Below are 23,225 nucleotides of genomic sequence, written 5' to 3'. Positions count from 1 at the left end.
AACATCTAAACGCGTGTGTAACGCTTTCCTGTATAAATTATTGCGTGTTTTTATCAATAACAAAATACCCTTGGTAACTCATGGTCTGCCAGGCTTTCTCCTACTTTTTTTTTTCATTCGTACAAGGGGTATAGTCTTGTTATATAAAAAAAGGAGCTTATTTATAAATAGTTCGTACGAGCTGTTGACATCGGATACACCGAATACATCACCCCAAGACTCAACTGCCAAATCAGCAATTAATCTATCAATATTTTGCTGTGTTTCCCTTCTGATATATTCACGTTTGTGCTTATTTCTGATACAATCAACCTTCTGAGAAATAACAAAAATAGGGAGATGGTCAGATACATCAAAACATAAAATTCCATTAAAGTTTTCTGACTCACAGACATTGGAAAATACATTATCTATAACTGTATAAGAGTTTCGGAGTTGTTAACTATTCTGCTTGCTTTATTGATGTGAGGATGAAGACAATACGGGGACAATGTATTCAATAATTTATAACTGTTCTTATCTAATTTAGAGGGTAAAATGTCAATATTACAATCACTCATCCGATAAATATATTTATTTTCACTTGCCAATTTATTGAGAATATATTCTAATTTTTCTACAAACAAATCTATTGAGCTGTTAGGGGGTCTATAAACCACTTAGATAATCATATTTTTTTGAGGTACTACTTGTAAGCTCTACAAATACATTTTCAGTTCCTTCAATGTATATATAATTTCTGTTTTTAAAAGTGAGAGAATCATGAACATATATATAAGGCGATACCTCCTCGTCTGAGTCTGCGATCATTTCTTAAAATTTTATAATTATCGATATCAAATACGGGGGCAGAGTTTTTATGTAACCAAGTTTCGAAATTTTGATTCATACTTCTAGCATTGAAAGGAAACAGACTGAAGTGATGTTTGACACTTTCAGTCCTAACACTCCGTTCAACTGAATCATTATAATGAAAATGAAAATTATTATCATTATCAATCTTAAATTTTTCATCAAATTATTCAACCGTATAATAATGAGAATGATATACAGCTATATCTCTGTCGATATCAGATTCAGTATTAATAGGCAATGAAATTCTTTTTTTTTTTTCCTTGAGTAATGAGTTAGGGTCTGTAAGTAAAGGCTGCTGCATGAGTTCGAGGTTGGCAAAACGTGAGTACCTGTAGTATGTGTTTGGCCGTAAGATTGGGTGCAGTGAACGAAAATAATAAGTGCGCAAATATGGGTGCTGAGGAAAGGAACTGAATAATGACATACATTTCATGCATACACGTTGCACGTGTGGGCTGATCTGGTATGCGACCATCGACCGATTAGTGGGATAGGGTGGGGGGGGGGGGGTTAAGACAGGGAATAGAAAATTACAGTGGGAGAAATGAGCAATAGAAAACAACAACAACAACAGCAAACAAGTGCTTGATTGTACAAACCATTGATTAAAATAGCTCGAGTAGTTTTTGTAAGGTAATTACATTATCGGGGGGGGGGGGGACATGAGCGGTCCCTACAGCCACTTCACTTCGCTATGATTGCTCTTTCGCGTTATTAATTTTGTCTCCATGTCTTTCGTGTGTATGTCATGTGTTTATGTGTATGTATGTATGTATGTATGTATGTATGTATGTATATTATGTGTCTGTGTGTTTGTGTGTGTGTGTGTGTGTGTGTGTGTGTGTGTGTGTGTGTGTGTGTGTGTGTGTCTGTGTGTGTGTAATTGGGTGTGAGAGCGTTCAGGCTGGAAAAATCATGGAACCCAGCTCAAGGCCATCCACGGTTCTTAATGACTTTCTGCCTAATTACCCGTATTTACATTAATGGTGATTAAACCAGGGAGACACATCCCTGATTAAACCCTCGAGAAAATTCTCGCCATGACGGATTTCAGGACAACTGGTGACATCGAAAATAGACACCTTCACTACCGATCGGTTCATCCATCAGCGATTTGTTACGTAACATCTCATTTACATTTATTCATTACGGACAAGAACCGTACGAAAAACTTGCATCTGGTCATAACGGTAAAACGCTTTCTTCGATACAAAGATGGATAATGATTGACGTAATACAATGTTGCAGATGTTTCACTGTAAAGAAATGGCACATATACTCTTAAAGGCAAAATTTACCATTTGCAGATGAAACAAAAACCCACTATTAGTTCTTTAAAGTAATTCTAAAATGTGAATTAGGGAGAGAAATAACCACTGTAAAAATTTGAATCCATATTATCAATGTTAAGTGTTGCTAAATACACAAAAGGTGAACAATAGTTACAATAAAAATGTTTCCAGACTAAACCGTCTACAGTTATAGTTTAATGAGAAAAATACTGATATCTCCTTATATTTTAGGCTTTATTGTGAAAATTTTATATGGTAGGATATTTTGTGATACAACAGACCTACATGCATCACAAGTGATATCTTGAACATTTTTTATATCACTGCTCCCAAAGGTAAACAGGACCTTTAAGGGAACAGTGATTTAAATTAATGTTCGAGTTATCACATTTGATGTATATGTGTGGGTCAGTTGTAACACAAATCACCCTACAATATAGGCATTTCGCAGTAAAGCCTAAATACAATGATATATCATTATTTTTCTCAGTAAACCATAACTGTAGAATTATTCTAGAAACAATTTTATTAAAACTATTGTCGACATTTTGTATATTGAACAATACTTTGCATTGATTATACTGATTTACATTATCACATTTGTTGTTTCTATCCCTAACTCACATTTTAGAACTATTTTGAAAGACTAAACCTGAGTTTTTGTTTCATCTGCATAATATGGTAAATAATGCCTAAAAGAAAATAAATGCACTATGTTTCAGAATGCGATGAAGAATTAGATATTACAGTGAGAATATGTTATGAAAGATGATTACGTGTCAGTGGTAAAAGGATTTTATATTTTTTTTTTAATATAAGGATGAGCATTTTACAAGCATTGCAATTCAGACGGTCCCTTTAGTTTTTTGGGAAAAGTTTATTCCCCCCCCCCCCCTTGGGTCAGGCTTATATCGGCCTTGTATGTATAAACAATGATTTAAATTCCTTAGAATGTATCGTTACAGTTTCCTTCTTTAATTTAAAGCTCAACTGAAAATCAAACAAAGTTGACTTGAATATGTATCTGATTTTCTTCTGTGTGTGTGTGTGTGTTCGTGTGTGTGTGTGTGTGTGTGTGTGTGTGTGTGTGTATGTGTTATTAAGCGCTATCACATGGCATCCGTACACGCAGTATAATTCCTCATGTCATTTGACGAGATGATCTTGGAACCACAGGCCACTCATTTTTTTTTTTTTTCACTCGATGGAAATTCCAAGGTAAGATTGATTTACAGCAAGATGGAGGAGACATCTACACATGACTGTGTCGTGAATCACATGCCCGCTATTGTCATTATTTTACGTCCTCATTTGTCCTGTTGGGTCTTTTATTCTTCCTTCTCTCTCTTTCTTTATGCTCGTGAGTTGTTGTATGACATCCACGTTCACCCTCCCCCCCCCCCCCAAGCAAAGGGGGTTCTTGAGAAATCGGTTCAAAATTGCCGAACAAAAGCAAAGTGTACTAACGGCGGATGATTTTTTTGCTGTTTTTTTTTTAACGAAACAATTCAAACAGCCTTTCATCGAAACTATGTGCTTGTTAAAATTCTAATCTATTTGGTCCGTTTTTAAGATAGAGATGAAAAGTTTTATCTTCATGTTAGTGTGCTTGTTTGCTTTGCTGTTTTTGTTGGTTTTAGTTGTTGTTGTTGTTGTTGTTGTTGTTGTTGTTGTTGTTGTTGTTGTTTCTGTTCTTGCCGTAAGTTTGTGGAAAGAGCTCAAATAACATGTTCAAATAACACGCCGGTGGAGAGTTTCACATCTTGAAAATTTAACGGCCTCAAAGTAAGGAAGCCAAAGATCTGCAACTCGTTCGGGCTTTATATAAAACGGTCTGGTCAAACCATGTCCGTTCAATAGCCTTTGGAGCTTTTAGCAGTAGAAAGCATTTGAAGCGTTTGATCGCGAAAAGGCGTTAAGGAAACCCTAACCCAAAGAGAAATTTGTTAGTTATTAAGTTTGAAAGTTTTGGTGTTGAAACCACTGGATAAGGAGACTACTTGAGTTTATGACATCATGTGTGGACAACAATAATAAAAAGAAAATATAAAGAAAATTCAACATGCTTTCACTTTTCTAGCGTAATGAAAGAGCACTTGACTAACCGCTTTCAAAAAGTAGGGGGAATAATAAATTGCTACCCTTAACATATGTCAGTATCAAGTTGATGGAATGTGTATTTTTCATGAAAAATGAATTTTTGTGGAATTCTCTTTATGTTTTCTTTATATTGTTGTCCACACATGACGTCATGAACTCTAGTAGTCTCCTCATCCAGCGGTTTCAACACTAAAACTTGTAAAATTCATAACTTTTGCATCGATTGTCCGATTTTCTTCAAACTTCACTGATGTGTTTTACTAATGTTGCTGCTTTCACTCAATCCACGTAGCTCTTTGGGTCATTTTCAAACATTGTAGAGTTAGGTCATCATCAGATAGAGGAAGTTAAAACATTCCCACTGATATTTTACTTGTTGCATAAAAAAGGAATATTTCTGAGGTTATGATTAAGAACATCCCATATTGTTTCATTATCTTCTCTGCTTGTAATTTTCGCAGGTTTAATACCTCAACTTGGCAGTTCTGCCATCAAACTCTTCAGTTTAACTCCTTACCTGTCGTAGAGGTTGTCCTCTCCGTAGACTTTCTTATTGTACTCGGCCTCTATGGCACTTCCGGAAAAGGCGCGATGTTCTTCGTTGTCGACGTCGAGCAGGTAAGTGGGAACGTTGTCGACCGGAAAGTAGTAGCCCGGCTTACACTCGCAACGATAAGCACCACGTTGAAACCCCAGCCCAGGGATGTGAGTGCACTGTTATATACAACGAGTTCAGACAGCAGATGACAACAACTACAAAAAACTCGAGTTAAAAAAAAATAAGGCAAGGCATACAAGAGAACAAGACAAAACAAGAGAAAGTAAAACAATGTACAACAGTTTTGTCTTGCGATGCTACATGTAGAAAGAGGGAGATCATCGAATTACATTGAATCGTTTAGTAACTCGGATGTCACGGCCTATTTGAAATATTAGCCACGATGCCCTATGACAATTAGGTATGAGTTGGCATGGTTAAAAAAGACACACATGCTCACACTATTTTTGATAGATTATTATGTATAAATGTGACGTGAGGCAAAATGAGGACTGTTTCAGAGCAATTTATGACTCCTGAATAACGCCGTTACTCCCCTGATCTGTCCCAATTTACTGATTTATCCATTAATTCATTCAGATAGACATTTATTACGTCTTCCACAAATGACGCGATGACATAGATTTACAGATCACACAATAGTATTAAACACAGATGTGAAAATCCCGTGCGTACAGACTAAGTTTACCGTCAAAGTTAGGGAATGCACCGAAATGTCATATATCCGTGCACTTATCTAACGATCTCTTTTCATATCTATTTATCCTATCTGTTCATCTATCTATCTATCTATCTATCTATCTCTATCTATCTATCTATCTATCTATCCATGTATTTATCTATCTATCTATCTTCATATTTTTCGGGGGGGGGGGGGGAGGGAGGCAGGGGAGGTGACTTCCCGCTAGTCACTTTCTAACATGTTTTGTTTCAGGTACAGAAATATGTTCCTCCGAACAGCACAGCGAAGTCGTGATTTTACACAGCTACTTGAGATTACATTCGTAACCATGGCAACACGAAAGGCGAATAGAAAAAAAGAAAAGATAAAGAAAAGAAGAAGATATTGCCCCTTCCCTTTGATTGTACGTCAATCATGCCAGCTTGTGCAAATATAGCATATTATGCAAACTCTTTCGACCACTTATGTATGTGGATCGAACTGCTCATCAGTCTAGATCTGGCGTTGCTCCATGATCTAGCACGTCTTTCGGCGTCGGCCAGTGTCTGTGCAAATACTGAACTGTCGCATGTCCAGTCTAGAATTGATTGCGACCAGTACTTCGAGTTTTATCTCATTTATGGTCCTGATTGTTCCCGAGTTTACCTAAAAAGGGACCCTCGACGTTCTTCTCCCAGCAAGGACTATTACCGTGGGTTTGAGAGACTTGAGGGAGAGCCTTCTCATTCTTATTTAACAATTCATTATGTTATTTTCTGTCTTCAGTCTTTACCTTAGCACGTGCTGGACATGTGATGGTGTGATTCAAAGGGACATGTGTTGGACATGCGCTGCAGGTTTGATTTACAGGGAAAGGTTACGGTTACAAGAGACGGCTTTATCTTTTAGCTACAGCTATGAGTAGATTTGTTAGCTACGTTCGTTTGATTGCTGGTTAAGGGAGGGTCACCTTTCTTTTTCTTTTTAAGTGTGGCCCATGCGCTCTGAATGCTGAACTGCAGAGAAATCTTCAGACAATTAGCTAGTAATGTTTTATCTACCATGTATCTTGTATTGATCCAGGTATTCAATTAAGTAAGGCCTACCAGGTAATGTTGACAGATGTCTGTCGTACAAGTATTTGATTTAATTTAAGAGGCTCCACATAGATGAATAACTATCAATACTTTTTAAAAGAATAATTTCCAATCATTACATACCTGTTTCTTCATTGTTTACTTTTGCTATATTTCCACTTTCATGATTCGTGCAACGCTTGAAATCGTGCTCGTATAGTAAACAAGGTGATCATATCAACCTATAAAACCATTATCGAAGGGATCCTATACGTAATTCATACGTCTCACTTTCACGAAATTGAGCAAAGATGGACATACGATTAAGGACATGTTCAGATTAAGTTCTGGTAAAATCGGTTGTATAGACAAACTTTGAAGTCATTCATGAGGGCAGTTCAAGTCATCGAATGACCGCCGGTGGAGTTTATCAGGCAGCAACTTTGAGAACAAGCCAAGAATTAGCCTGAAGATCTGGCCAAGGTTCACTTCATGATAACAGATTCACATCTTCGTGTAGCCTTCTAGTGTGCTACTGGTGTCACTGGGTGGACCTTCGGCTATTGATTGGTTTTTAAAGGGAAGGTAAACCCAAAGAGCAATGTGGATTGAGTGAAAGCAGCAACATTAGTAGAACACATCAGTGAAAGTTTGAGAAAAATCGGACAATCGATGCAAAAGTTATGAATTTTTAAAGTTTTGGTGTTGGAACCGCTGGATGAGGAGACTACTAGAGGATATGACGTATGAGTGGACAACAATACAAAGAAAATATAAAGGATATTCAATAAAAATTCACTTTTTCTAGAATTATGAAAGAGCAGTGGACCAACCGCTTTCAGAATGCAGGGGGAATAATTGCTACCCTTAACATATGTCAATATGAAGTTGATGGAATTTGTAATTTTCATGAAAAATGGATTTTTGTAGTATTTTCTTTATATTTTCTTGATATTGTAGTCCACTCATACGTCATAACCTCTAGTAGTCTCCTCATCCAGCGGTTCCAACACCAAAACTTTAAAAATTCATAACTTTTGCATCGATTGTCCGATTTTCTTCAAACTTTCACTGATGTGTTCTACTAATGTTGCTGCTTTCACTCAATCCACATTGCTCTTGGGGTTTATCTTCCCTTTAACCAAGTTCGGGGCCAATTTGGTGCGAAATTGAAATATTTCTTAATCGTATGGCCACCTTGTGTCAATTTCGAGACAGTGTGAGGCCACCCTATAACTGCGGTCAATACCGTGCAATTCATTCACTCCCTGTTGAAGTTACAGTAAAATCAAATAATCACTAACTCATTAGTATAGATTCGTCATCAAAATCGGACATTCAATGAAGTTTCACATGTTTTCTTCGAAAAGTGGTAGTGGTAGTCATCCCAGCAGTATTTGCACACTACCTGTAATCAAAGCGATGTTGTCATTAGCGTACAACACGCCCATTGCTTTGTGCACTAAGTGATTCTAAAATTGCAATTTTAGTCGATAAATTAGAAACTACAATCGAGTGTAGGTGAATGAAAGATTCCGTAAATCTATTGCATCATCACCTCATTCAATTTTAATGGGGGCATATCACGAGGATTGTGCACAAGTAGGCCTAATGCATTCCACGAGTTATACAGCTGACGATTCATAATGCCCATGAGTCGTCAGCCCACGAGTTATACAATTCACGGGTCATACAGCCCACGAGCCAGTCACTAAAATTTAATGTATATGATATAATATATATATATATATATATATATATATATATATATATATATATATATATATATATGGTACTAGAGGTAGACACAAGGCTTGATTTGCCTATAGTGTCTACTCTTCGGCCTGTTTTACCTGATGGTGTCTAGCTTCTAGACTGTATGACTCGTGAATGTGTGTCATACGAACCTCTTTTTTTTATGTCTAGCTCGTGGGCCGTATAACTCGTGGGTGGCTCGTGGGATGATCCCCATTCACTTGACATATCAGGTTGCTGTTGATAGTTTCGCGAAAACATGCGAAACTTCAGAATTCATGTAAACAGGTTCGATTTCTATCAGACCCCTTTCATGTGCACGTGTTTGTTGGGCGTTGTCATTTTGTATTTTCAACAAAGCCAAGTTGGCTATGGTGTGCAGTTGCATTATAGCAAGCTGTTGTTATTATTATTATTTTTTTTTGCAATTTCTAAATTACATCGCCCTGGTGTTAGAGCGGAGTGCTCTCCTGACGGTAGTTGTAGACATGAAAGATGAAAGGTGGTAGGCCTAAGTGAATGCATTTCCTCAATTTCACTGTACATTAACCTTGACATAGCGTGCAAAAGAATCTAGTAAATTCATAAGTATGCTGCATTTTCCTAATCAATTTCATCCCACGATGATGTCTTCCTCATGAGTAATTAAAGCGAGGCCGAGCATATACCTCAGAGTTTCTAAACTAAACTTTACATTATTCTACATTTTGTAGAAGCCTTTTGATAAGACAACGTTTCTTCTATGTAGAGGTAGGTCGATTACAATGTACTTGTGTAACCATGCCAACCTTCAACCGGAACGCATCAATCTGAACAACAAAAAAAAAAAAAAAAAGCAGAAAATAAACAAACAAAACAGAAATCACCATTTGTAAAGTACATGAGGCACGGAGGAGCACTATTAATTTCTATTTGATTTAACCTTGAGGATAACGCTCACTGTGCTGACGCCATCACTAATTGTGGTTTATGATGTTAACCTTGCCAGTGACAGTTACGAGATGATTGCCATATCCACCAAACTCTTTACCAAAAATAGATGGCTAACATTTCGTATTTTTTTTCCTTTCTCACCCTTACACTTCATATATCCAGTCAGTGTTTTCTGCGCCTGATATTGTTACAGTCATTTGAACATCAGTATCAATATCAGTTACATACTGCATACTTTATACAAAACGTACCCCATAATGTGTATTAATGCGTTGGCATAATACATATGATTTATGACATATCGTCATTTTTTTTAATACATTGTACTGAAAACGGAACGCAGATATAAAGTGAAGTGAACTGAACTTATTTGATATCTAAGAAGAGATATCCACAGATATCTACCATTGTCTACAGGTGTAAGTTCATCACTGAGGTGAACAAAAAAACAAAAAAAAAAACGCTATGGCACTAGAGTAGGACACATAAATGCTTATGTATTAAAAAAAAAGGCGTTTCTGGTTTGTGTTTGGATTCATAATTCCACGCTTAATTATGAGCAAGCTACCAAAGGGCCGAGGCTTTGAGCCACTTCCTAGGAACTTTAAATGCAATGAGGGGAAACACTGCAGGAAGAGAACGTGGTCATATTCAAACCTTGAAGAAAATAATGATGCATTAATTTTGCCTTTCGTAGTCAATGGGTGGATGGACAACTTTGGTTCCATATATATATACATATATATATATATATATATATATTTTTTTTTTTTTTTTTTTTTTGGGGGGGGGGCTTGTTTATCTTTCAAAACCATATCATACAAAAACACTAGCTATCATGCATTGGCCCTAATGTCTTAAATGTAGACATTAACCAAAGCACAGTCACATTAGTCTACGCAAACAACAACAACAACAACAAAAACAACAACACACACTCACACACGCACACACAAACGCACCCACACTAACGTACGAACACACATAAAACACACACACACACACACTCACACAAACAGCAACACGCACACAATACACTACTCTGTATACATAGTAATAGAATTTGTACCCTGTCTCAGCACAAATCTGTCTGAAAGCGTGAGCTTTCCAGACATTATAGGGCATTCAAACAGCGCTCAGTCGTTTGTACGTGCCACTCTAATTCTTCATTCATTATTAACGCGTTTGAAAGAATGACATCATCAACGCTCGCGACGAATCAATCTCATCAATTATTGATTATAAATACCTTCGTTGTGTTTTTGCAGTGATCCGTTCCCACGAACGGGTCGAAGATTTCGCTGTCCCCGCCGTCACTGTGATCGGTGTTGTTCACAATGGGACACTGGTAGATGTCGAGGTAGTCCAGCGAAATGTCAATCGTTGTCACCCCGCTGTAAAGGGATTAATGCGGGAAACATGTAACCTTGATATTTCTCAAGATCTCTTTGAAAGGTTTCGCTATGCTTCTCAGTTCATAGAAGCGGGGCCCCGTGATTATTGCTTCATTTAAAATGGGTTAATCAACGCCAACCCCGCCCCCGTCCAGTCAGCCTCTTTCGAACTATTAATTCATCCAACATGTTATCAACATACCATCCTCTCCATTGACTTTTTTTTTCTCCAAACACAGTCACCACTTGATTGACTTCAATGCGATCTGATTTAAACGATTTCACCTACATCTATCATCAAGCAGGATTGACACATTGGACTACGTATTTCCTCCGTCAGGTTCAACTTAACTCTTGTCATATTTTCATTCTTTTCCCAAAGCCCTGCTTTTTTGCAAAGCCATTTTTGATCAGGCTACATTCGTAACATGGCGTACACATGTACCTAATTTTATTTTGATAACAAAAGATCGCATGAAGGTTGTCCTTTCCTTCGCTTATGATTGTAAGTATTGAGACATTGAACTATGCTCTTCCCCAGTCGAATTCAATTCGTCATTTCCACATTCTTTTTCCCGCGCCCTGCATCTTCGCATTGGCACCTTGATCACGTTACATTCGTAACATGACGTACGCATGTACCTAAGTCTATTCAATAACAAAAGATGGCATGAAGGTGGTCCTTGGTTTCACTTATGTTTCTCAGGATTGAAATATTGGACTATGTTCTTTCCCAGTCCGATTCAATTTAACTCTTGTCATATTCACATTCTTATTGGTGTGCCCTGCATCTCCGCAGAGCCGTTTTGATCAGGTTATACAATCGTAACATGGCGGACACATTTTTACTTCGGAAGTAAGTAAATGATTCTTTCTTTACTTGTCTTTCTTTACTTGTCTTTGTCTTGAAAGTGGTCTTCTGTGCCTAAATAAAGTTTATATCTGTCATCCGTGGTCATGCAGCGATGTCAATGTAGTCTCATCATTAAAATCAGTTTTTGGTAATGACCAAGAAAAATATTGCAATGTAACATGGATCTGATACGAATGCGTAAGGATTTGTCTCTTGTGATTAGGAGTATTACTGCTGTAATATGTTCCCTCGTTGATTCGTTTTGAGTTTTGCATAAAATATGAATACCCATTACAAAATGATATAGCAATGTTGTCATTAAGTGATTTCGTTACTAGTACTCTCAGAGTTGTGAGGATGATAAAGGTATTCAGGACATTTAAAGAACTATTTGTTGTTATTTGCAGTTTGACACAGTGTTTTTATACAATTCTACTCATACGCCTTGCAAGGGAGCAGATATTAAACGGTCTCTGTGCAGAGGATCGGGCCTACTTGTATTTCTGAAACTACTGCAGTTGTCTATAGGAAATTTAATGCGTGTTGTAGCAAAATCAAACCAAAGCGATTCAAGGAGCTTTATTTCAGCACTCAACCATCCTACATCGATGGGTGCGTAACAGGAGCTCAAAAGTAACCTCGACTATTGATTATATTCACATTGTGCTTGTGTTTGCGTTTTTTTTTTTTCCTTCTTCTATTGTGAAGTTATTACCACGGGATCGGGAAAACCGTTGACTTCAATTACGAGTACATGTCAGCTTGCAAAATGCACTTTTTATAGCTCAGAGACACTGGAATGGTAGCGTCGAGATGTCGATCATGGCAATTATTGCAGATTGGTGGTCACAAATTAGGAGTGCATGGTGGAATTGGGTCGCCGATTAATGCCAGGAATGACCATACCTAGTATAACGTATTAATGCTTCAATTTCCTTTCTTTTGGAAGCCGAGTGTTGTTTTTTTTTTTCATATTCTTCTATTTCATTTTCGTTTTTGTTTGTTTCTTCATAATGGGATAAACATTTCAGAGTGAGGCAACGCTATAGCTATATATGAACTGGCTGGTACTTTCTGGCTGGGCATTACACTGATCTGCTTTCGTCTTGAAATTGAATCCATAATTCATGAAACCTCCCATTGCCTTGAAACTATAGGATAAATTTGAAAAACATGTATTGTTACTTGCCAAATTGAAAAGCGGGTGTGTACTCAATACAAACTTACAAACTTACACACACACACGCACACATACACACACACCCTTAATACATACTGCATTTTCATATCATGTTTATGTGTCGGTATGTATGTGTGTGTGTGTGTGTGTGGGAATATTTTCTTCGTGTAGAACTAGCCTACCAACAAATGCTGGCCGCTTCGATTTCTTTAAAGTGCATGTGACATTCGAAAACGCTTTGTAGTCGTTCTCTCTCCTTCACTCTCTCTCCCCCCCCCCCTCTCTCTCTCCATTAATGCATATATAGCTGGGAATATTTAATTAAAAGTTAATGGACTTTTACGCTCAAAAAATGGATCGTTGAAACTCAAGATCAAATAACGATATGTGTATTTCAGTACTCATATATCTAATGACGTTTCTTTTTTTTTCCTTCTTAAAACTTCTTAAACAGCACATCTATGCAGCCCCTTAATATAATATTCTACCAGTAGCAGTCGCATTATACACTGCATATATGTTCAAGTTGTCTTCATTAGTTTTATTTGCGAAGCGCAGTCATGGAAACATAAACGACTAGTGTTAAGAGAAAGAGAACGAGAAAGAGAATAAATACACACATCCCATTCGCAAGGGGCGCTGTTAGTTATTCCGAAGGTTCGTTAATCCAAAACACACAAATTCCCTATACCTAGAGGTTCGTTAATCCGAAAATTGAAAAAGGGTTCGTTAATCCGAACATTTGCTATTTTGTGGCGTTATTCCGAAGGTTCGTTATTCCGAAGGTTCGTTAATCTGAGCATTTGTGGCGTTATTCCAAATGTTTGTTAATTCGAAAATGAAATGGGATTCGCTATTCCGAAGGCTCGTTCATCGAAAATGAAATAGGGTCCGTAACGAACCTTCTGAATAACAAGTCTTATTGCATTTTCGGAATGAACATTCGGAATAACAAACCTTATTCTATTTTCGGATTAACGAACCTTCGGAATAACGAATCTTCGGAATAACGAACCTTTGGAATAATGAACCTTCGGAATAAAGATTCTTCGGAATAATGAACCTTCGGAATAACGAACTGTAACCTTCGCAAGAGTGGCTGGAACGATTGACAGAGAAACGGGCAAAAGAAAGACAAAGAAGGAAAGGAGGAGAGGGGGAGATAAAAAATACAGACACACAGCATATTCATCAATATTTGTATTACTCTATTCTTTCATATCAAATATAATGATTTTGTATTCATAGAATTCGATGTAGTGGAAGTGAATATGACGTTTGCTGCTCCACAAGTTGAGAGTGAATAAACAGTCACATAAACACATACACGCATACATATTGATATTAGGTATACATAATGTATATATCTATAACTATACATATATATCTGTACACAAGAATATGGAAGATGGCGAGCATATTTCTTGACATTATAGAGTGTACATAAGCATCCTAAAATCTATAGGAGACACTGATTGTTGACGTACATTCAGGTTCGGGCTTTAGAGCCACTGTGCGATTTTTGTGAGCAGTGCCCCTGTAAAGCCAGTTATTGTCTTCTCAAAAACCGACTTGGCGTTGATGAATGCAAATACAGAAATTGAATGGAAACTTTCTGTTTGTAAATTCACAATCTGTTTTGTGTTTACAGGTTTGGATGTACATGACATATAGAGCCGCGAGGGACGAAACTAGCATTTAACAGGATAATAAGCGCACAGCACGCAAAACAGCAATTGTAACTATGGCAACGTCTCATCCCACCTCCCTGGTCTCATCCAACCGACTGCGTACCATTTTTTTTTTTTAAGTTTTATGCACACAACTGATGAATACTATAATGTCATTGACAACACTAAGCTTTCATAGAATCCAGTTCAATCCATGTTCCCACATTTTAAGAATGACTTATCTTCCACAATGCATATTTCATTTATGTTTTTTTTTATTTTTATTTTTTTTTTTTACTTAGTAATTCGTTTTTCTCTCAACTCTAATACCTATTCTGCAATTTTTCTTCAAGCCATCAGAGCGTTCAAGGTTTAATCTTAGCATGGTTTCAAATGACATGCATATAGAAATTGGAAGCGTTTGAAATGTGTTCCTGGTGACAAGTGGGAATAAGATGGACAGGAAGAAGAAATGGTCAGCCTGCGCTGCCAATAGATTTATTGGTGTAACCTTCCTGATGATGTCAGTTTGGTGGTATCATTTTCATATGAATGGGGAGAGTAAGGTTATAAATTATTGTTAAAGCATATCTAATTGGGGTGGGTTTTTTTTGTGGGGAGGGTGAGTGTCGGTGGGGATGTCAAACTTTAATAGCGTTAATAATGGGTGTAAAAATGATGGTATATAATTTCAGCTGAGATGGTTCTTCAGGAATCCAACCTTTTTAATGTTTTTTTTTTTTAGATAATGAGAAACCTCTTCTGAAATATGAAAGAACATATAATTCTAGGAGGAATTCAAAATTCATTTGCTGAAAATCGTTTTTTGAAATGACTGAGATATCCAAAACAAACCTATCCTTGTAAAAACATTATTTCAGCCATTTCAAAACCAATTTCATCAAATAAACTTTGAATTCCTCGTAGAACTGCATGCTCATTACTTTCATAAAGTGGTTTCAAATCGTCTCACTAAAAAAAAAAAAAAAAAGAAAGCTGAATCCTCACCTCAACCAATACTAAATTATCCCTGTAAGTAATCTTATGATTTGTGATAGGCAGCCAAAGGAGCATGCAGTGAATGCTTGTTAGACCATGTAATAAACAAGTAAGGTGTACACTGCAGCATCCAGGGGACTTGAACCAGAAACCTCGTTGATTGACAGCCTGTGGCCATGTCCACTGAGCCAGAGCAGCTCATATCTGCTCAAATGCACAAATTCCACAGGTTCCAGAGTTTTTATAGTTATTTTCTGTAACTGCATCGACCGCTGTTATTTTAACTGACATGTTTCTGCTGGCATGTGAACACAGATGAATGCGGTACGTATGAAGAGGGGGGGGGGGGGGGAGAAATTCACCCATCTATAAGCAACTTGTTAGTGTGTGTGTGTGTGTGTGTGGGAGGATGGGTGTTTATTCATCATAGAATCATCCTCACGATATGATTATGCACTCTGCATTGCTCACAGTAAATGTACTTTTCGTGTGTGTGTTCGCAAATGAATGTAGCGCTATACACACTAGCACGGTCAGCTATGAAAACGACATAATATTATATGCAGCCATGCAATTATTTTTTCATTAGAAGAGATTTGACGCAGGGTTTCTGGACGAACGCACATAATTGGATAATTAATCCAGACTTAATTGAATTTTATACATTCACTAGGGAAGGTGAGACTCTATGACTATACTATGCATTTTTATAGAGATCCAACCAGGATAACATAATAACGATGTTCCGACTGACGATGAGGATTAATTATCCACAGCGGCTATGCTTTCCTGTCCCTGTGCTCTTATGTAAATTGCAGTAGCGTCTTCTACTTGAAAGCCGTTGTATTAATACAGACATATTAAAATGACATATATGCGACGGTGCTAGTGGTGAGGATGCATACAATTATGGGTAATTATTTCATTACACTGGGTTTGATAGATTCACATGCGCTATGACAGACTGCATGGTGCTTTTGTTATTGATTTGTAGCCCAGCATGCAAGCCAAAAATAATCTTTCATGGTGAAACGCTGCAAGTTCATGAAGCACCCGCGGCCGCCGAGTGATCTAAACTGAGAGCAGACATAAACATATTGGTGAACAAACAAAGAAACAAACACAGAAATCGATAAGTCTGCTATATTGTCAGCATCTTCTTTGTTGACGCAACGTTATGAGCTTCTGAAAGGTGATACTGAATAAGGGTCTTTGAGATTGAGTTCAGGGTAATGAAAATCATGTTTGAGTTGACAAAAGCGAGTCAAGAGTATTAACGCTGCAATTGTTAATTGACTCGTAATTAATCAATTTCCCTTCAAGGACATTACTGTCTTTCGGGTGAGTTTAACAACATCGTTGTCCATTGCTATATAACATGCAGAATTTTAATGCGTTAGGCAATTACGGACATGGTTTTATAAACTAGCGCTCTCTGTCATCCATTGCTGGGTTATAAGATAATTAAACACACACACACACACACACACACACACACACCCACCCACACACACACACACACACTCACACCCAAAACAGAACATAAAAACGACATTAACAAAACAACAACAGCAGCAGCAGCAGCAGCAGCAGCAACAACAACAAAAACAACAACTGTCAGCCTTTTACGAGAGCGTCATCTTTTTTTTTTTATACAAAGTACCCGGATTCATGTGTGGATCAATTAACATGATTAAGATACGGCCAAGAGTACCATCAAAACTGCCTCTAACATGACTGACGTCATCAAAAGCCAACGATATACCCGATACACTGTAGACATTAGTTGAGAGCTGAGAATCTCAACTTTTCCATTTCGGGTATCCCCTAATTCTTGTCCATTAATTTCCTTTCTGTCTAGTTATATCCCCCTTGTGCTGTCTTCCTCGGTCAAATAACACTGCAAATACCTGAGAGCTCATAGTATTTTGATATTCTGTGAATTATTATGTGTTTTGTTCCTTCAGTTGTAAACAAGAGAGAACTGTAACAAATCATATTATCGAGAAATCGTTATCCAAGTCAGGCGAATTGCCTACAGATAACAATCTCCTCCACCTGCGAACTTTAAGATTTTCCATGAAATATTTTCATGAGAATGTTTTTTTTTTTTTTTTTTTTTTTTTACCATACTGATTTCTTTCATACAAGTGGAGGAATAAAACTTACTGAAACGGAAAGTTTAAAGAAAAGAAAACGATGTATAGGCCTACGTCATTATCGTCTTCCTATCATGCCTATACATTGTACTTCATCTGGCCGAATTTGGTCTACCGTGTATATCTCTTTATTACGATAATTCTGAAGCTAATTACGACAATGCATTGACAGTTAATTACCTTCAGATTAACTCCCATCATTTTTGACGCAGACGTTCCCCCTTCTGGAGGCACCCCACCCCCGTATAAAGGAGATCATTGAACGATGAAATCGATTATCAAGTAGGCTTCAATTATGATATATGTAGAGAACATTGATTGTCTGAAAAAGGGGAAAAACACCAGGGACTCGAAATATATGAGATAATGGAGTCCAGTTAATAATTCTCTCATAGACCAGCTTCGGTTCGAGTAAAATCCATATCAAACGTCTCAAGCTAACGCACATAATTGTACTTGCTAGATGAATATTTCATGAGTTCAAACTCTATTATCAAATCCAATATGGTAAAGCGGGACACGATATGATTACTGCGGTCCATAGTCCGTCTGCTCGTGTCTTACCGTCCGCAGGAGCATTGTTATTATCACCATCATTATTCGCACTGTAAATCATCAATATTATTAATCATCATTATATTACTACTGTTATTATTAAAATCACTATTATCATAACTATGGTTATGTATTCGTGTGTGTGTGTGTGTGTGTGTGTGTGTGTCAGTTATATTGCATTACAGAAGTATTGCTGTAGTATTATATATTTTTTTCTCGTCACATTTAAATTCACTGTGATGGCAATTTAGGCGATTACACTCATGTTTTGACTAATCTCTTTTATATATTTTCTGTACCTGTATTGATTTGTATGTCTGCATGTGTCTATTCACATAGACATATATGTGTAAAATGTACAGTTTTTGTTTTTGTTTCTGCTTTTGTCTTTGCTTGAAGATCATCAGAAGGCACAGATACACTGATTAGGAATGTGCAAGTTAGAATAGGATAAGAATGTGTGTACAAACATACATTCTTCCATTTGCACTAAGTATACATGCAAACTTTCACGGTGAATGTACAGATCTTTGCCTTTCTATTCATCTTCTACGATTACTTTGATTAAACTTCCCTACTCCACAAAACCTGCCCATTTAAAGCACTTTCCTATAAAAACACGAGTCCATTCACATCACAAGGACAAGCGTCTGTTCAGAATCTGCTCCCTTTTTTGAAGACTTCAGGAGGCTTTTTGACAGCATCAAACTCCCCGTGCTTCTCCGGAACACGTTCCCCCGTTACTCGCTTTCAGTCAGTCTACTACCAACATCCATATCTCTTTATACAACGACGGAAACTGATTTCATTTCCAATCCTGTAGTGACTGGTCTTGTGAGCATGTCTTGTGTGAATTGTAGTTGACTTCGAATGCTTTGACTTGGGATCTATTGAGTGGCGAATATAATGCGGAAATTAACCTTCAAGCAGAAATACAAGGCGGAGTCCTAAGGTTTACCTTATGTCCAATCAACGTTGAAAAGCTTTTTTTTTTTTTTTTTTTTTGCTGTTTCATTATGATATATATATTCATATTATATATGAATATGAACTAAAGAATTTGAAACGGCCTTGGTCGGAGTGTGAGAAAGAGGTCGAGATGTCAGATAACTAAAAAGTAATAAAATGAAGAATTGTACAGATTGAGTACAAGGTTTTCGATATTGACTTAGTAGTCACTCCTTTTTTCTATCGCGAGGATACCGTCCCATTTACATTTTCTTGAAGGACTATCATTATTTCATAGTCATTTATGAAGTTTTCAAAAACTTGAAATCAGCACGAAAATGAACAAAAAATCAACCCATAGGAAAAGATACAATCTTATATTTATATATTCATATATATTTTCAGGAATCTCTACTTGATTTCATTCAATACACTACGATTGCAAGAATTATAAACATCCACTTGAACGTGTATGAAACAGGCTATTGAAAATTTCAGTACAATCGTCAATCATCTCAAAACAAATTTACATACCTCATGGTATACAAACATCATTTTCAAAAGTATATGAAATCAGTAATCCAAATACAGTCTGTCCTTCGGATCCCCGTCAATTACCCCTCGCCACATCAACCCCATCTCATTTACATATACACGGACTAAACTACTACATTCAACACCCATCCTCACACACCCACACCCATCCACCCTCCCACACACACACACACATACCGCCACACATTCGTGTTTCATAAGCTCATAAAATTACCGAAGTAAAATTATATGTATGGACTAGTTCAAAGGTAATTGTTCCTTTTTTCCGGTCATCTGATTTTTTTTTTTTTTAATTCAGTCTGACTTACACTTTTCAAACTGTGAGATAGGAGATGTAGATGTTTACACACACTCTCTTTTACACACAGACACACACACACACACGTACACACACAAATACACTATTATATATATATATATATATATATATATATATATATATATATATATATATATGTACATTATTATACCGATTTTTTAACATCGTTAAGAAAAACCACTTGATTTACCCTTTTCAGAAGGGGATAGGGGACATGACATAAAATTTCCTTTTACATACTCATCTCAGTAGCAAGCCGAAGGAATGTGTAGACACCTACTTGTACTGTCTATGACAAATGAAATTAATTCTCTTTATGATGAAATTGATTCTGTTTAAATGGATGTCATACTGTGACGTATCAAATAGTTGTAATCTTCTTATCTATAGCGACGACGACACAGTGATTTAACCAAAGTCTAAAAAAAAAAATGATTTCAAAATATACGACTCATTCATACATTTTCAACATATTGTCCGATTTTCCTGAAATTTCGCTGATGAGAAGCACTGCTCTTTCTGCCTTCACTTAATAAGCCAGTTGGCATCTTCCACTTTGCGCATGAGCAGAAAAAGAAGGTGATTCGTACCAACAGGCATGTTAGCTTTTTAAATTCACTGGGATAATAAGATTTTGTGATGTTATCATTATTCATGTAATCCGTATAAATGCTGCTTGCCAGCACATCCACCTGATAGTAAAAGTGGTATTTTACAAGATCAATAGAGAGAGATTGTTAATACATTCAATGCAAAATAATGAAATAGATGCTTCCTCAATTGTTAATTGATGGATTATTCTGGTCATTTTGGTCTACACAAGTTCGTTTTTTGTTTGAACAAAGTTGATGAATTAACTAGGACTATGTTTGCTAAATCCATGTTTTCTTTTACTGGCCCCAAATTTTGGAACACTCTCGATAATAGTGTGAAACAAGTTCTAAGTTTAAACACATTCACATTTAAACTGAAGAAGTCGTTCTTAAATTCTTATATAGTTGAATGAGTTATATTTTAATTAGCCTTAATTCTGAGCTCTCTTTTATATTCGTTATATTCACTCTTTTCTTTTATCTATTCCTTTCCTACATTATGTACATATACCTCGGTGATCCACCGCATCATGTGCCTCGCGTGTGCTGGTATAGACCCTTCATCTCTTCTCCTTTCTCGCCTTTCCCTGTCCTCTTGTCTCTTTCTGTTTCTTCTTTCAAAATAATTTCCTCTTTTCCTCTTTTTCCTTTACTGTGTTTTGTTTTTTTCTCTCTATCCTTCTCTTTACAAGAGAGGTTGCTTGTGTTTGTTTGTCCTTTTGTTTGTTTGTTTGTTTGTTCATATGTATAGGTCTGTAAGTGTTGTACACCGATATATTATGTCTAGCTAATTGCTTTTTGATGTTATTTAGTCTTTTTGTCCACGAGGAGACTGCAAAATACAAGCTTAGCTTTTTAGCATGTCTCCTCCATTTCCTGCAACTTTAGTTTCAATTCAATTTTCATTGTTTACTTTGCTTTTGTGATGCGTAGTATTGTCAACTTCACGTAATTTTCTTTGTTACTACATTGCATTGATGTTGTGTTATTTTGTGTATGAAAATGTTGTTGGAAATGAAATAAATGAAATGAATGAATGAATGAATCCCATAAATTGTTACGTAACGCTCATGCATTATTTCGCTCTGAAAACAAATGAAGTGTCCCTAACTGACTGAGAGAGAGAGAGAGAGAGAGAGAGAGAGAAAAGGTCATTCGTATCAATGTGCCCATGTGCTAACTCTGCACTGGCCTATTCTCAGTGATTCTCATGTAGTATTGAGGTACACTCGAAGAGTTTTATTCCAGAACAAGTTAACTCCATTCTTGCTAATTTGAGATATTTGCTGCTGAAGCTGCTAAAAAAGAGAAAAAAGGGGTATTTCTAATCATAGCTTTTTAAAGAACATACCTTGTTTTGTCACAATTGAAAGAAATTCACCAGAAAAGATCATACGAAAAGTTTTGTTTTGCCATGTTTGCTATGATGATGGACTTACTCTAAAATGTTTACAAATGGCGTTTAACGCGTTTTGAGATCAGACTCTTCATTTATATATCCTTCTTTAATAAGTGTGATGTGTTATTGCTTTTGACATGACACAAAGTGTTACTTACGCAAAGGTGAAATATTCCAGCCCCGATGGATCTAGGTCTGCCCAGAAGAAAGGCACGGAGAAGGTGACCATCCACACGTCCCCTCCGCCGCAGTCGAAGTAGGGCTTCGTCCAGTAGCCGTCTGATAGATCAACAAACTTCATAGACTCAAGGAAATACACCCCTTCCGTCGGTCCGATGGTGGTGTCAGGCTCCTTCGCGACGATGGTGGTGGCTTGACTCGAGTTGCCGGGAAACGAACAGTTACCCAGTCGTCGATTGCAACTACTGACGCTGGAGGATGCAGCATCGTTGAGTCGGTCTATGGCCCAGGAGGTGATTGTTTCTGGCAAGAGAGCGAGTCGATAGTCCTTGTAGGAGTTGAAAGGAACTTGAAACCAATCTGTTTCCTCTTCTGTGTAGTTGTAGCCGATGGAGAGATCCTTGGCGGTGATCTGATCGGGAGCTCTAAAGGCGTACGGACAGAAGATGGCGTAGTCGCGATAGAAGTCGCTCTGGAAGGCGATGGCAGAACCGAAGACGTCGTCGTTGTTCTTGACGTTCGATATCACGATCGAGTAGAGGAGATCTTCGTCCTCGGGATGTTCGCCTCGCATGTGGTTGCCGGTGCGGGAGAGGGTGGACAGGAGGTTGGCCGCCCTGACGGCCACCTCTGCCTGCGATGTCCATCGCGACTTTCCGTACTGCAGGTCCAGCGAGGGACCGAAGGAGCAGTTGTTCTTCTGCTGGGCGATCTGCTCGACGTACTCCAAAGCTTTCGTGACCGGATCGACGGCGGCGTGCTCGGCTGCTGATGCGGAGCCCAGAGCACGGCACGCCAGACACACCAAAACACGCAGAAACCACAACAAACACATCTTCGCCGATGCTGTGGTCTACGTCAATGCGTCAGGGCATGTCACTTGAATTAGTGCTGAGCTGCGCAAACAAGACATTATGTACTTTCTCGTCTCGCACTTTATATCACTAGCAACGGCCATTACGTCACATGTCTTTGTCTTTTTTTTTAACGATCATATCATTATTCTTGTTTCTCGATTCCCTATCCGCTCTACGTCTCTGACAATGTGCGGAACGCATTCGATGCAGAAGCTCAACCGGGATTTTCTCGCACATGCAGAATTCATGGTGTGCTCTGTTAGATTCGATTACTCGCCAAGCGGAGACCACTTAACAACGGATCGCCTGACCTCACTGTTGAATGGACAGGGC

The 23,225-nt window shown here is 37.5% G+C and overlaps 1 protein-coding gene across 1 annotated transcript in view; it reads right to left on the bottom strand.

The window, feature by feature from the left end:
* The window catches only part of LOC140233329 (metabotropic glycine receptor-like), a 43,063-nt gene extending 20,193 nt beyond the window's left edge, over nucleotides 1-22,870 (bottom strand). The window contains exons 1-4 of the mRNA XM_072313437.1: nucleotides 22,286-22,870; nucleotides 22,014-22,159; nucleotides 10,481-10,625; nucleotides 4,765-4,961 (exon numbers count right to left, since the gene is read on the bottom strand). Coding sequence (XP_072169538.1) covers nucleotides 4,765-4,961; nucleotides 10,481-10,625; nucleotides 22,014-22,159; nucleotides 22,286-22,870 — 1,073 coding nt within the window. The remainder of the gene's footprint in view (nucleotides 1-4,764; nucleotides 4,962-10,480; nucleotides 10,626-22,013; nucleotides 22,160-22,285) is intronic.
* Between the last annotated feature and the right edge of the window lie 355 nt (nucleotides 22,871-23,225).

Source organism: Diadema setosum, chromosome 9 (assembly GCF_964275005.1).
Source record: "Diadema setosum chromosome 9, eeDiaSeto1, whole genome shotgun sequence".
Classification (NCBI taxonomy): Eukaryota; Metazoa; Echinodermata; class Echinoidea; order Diadematoida; family Diadematidae; genus Diadema; species Diadema setosum.
The sequence above is the reverse complement of the archived record's forward strand: the minus strand, read 5'-3'. Positions and strand labels throughout refer to the sequence as shown.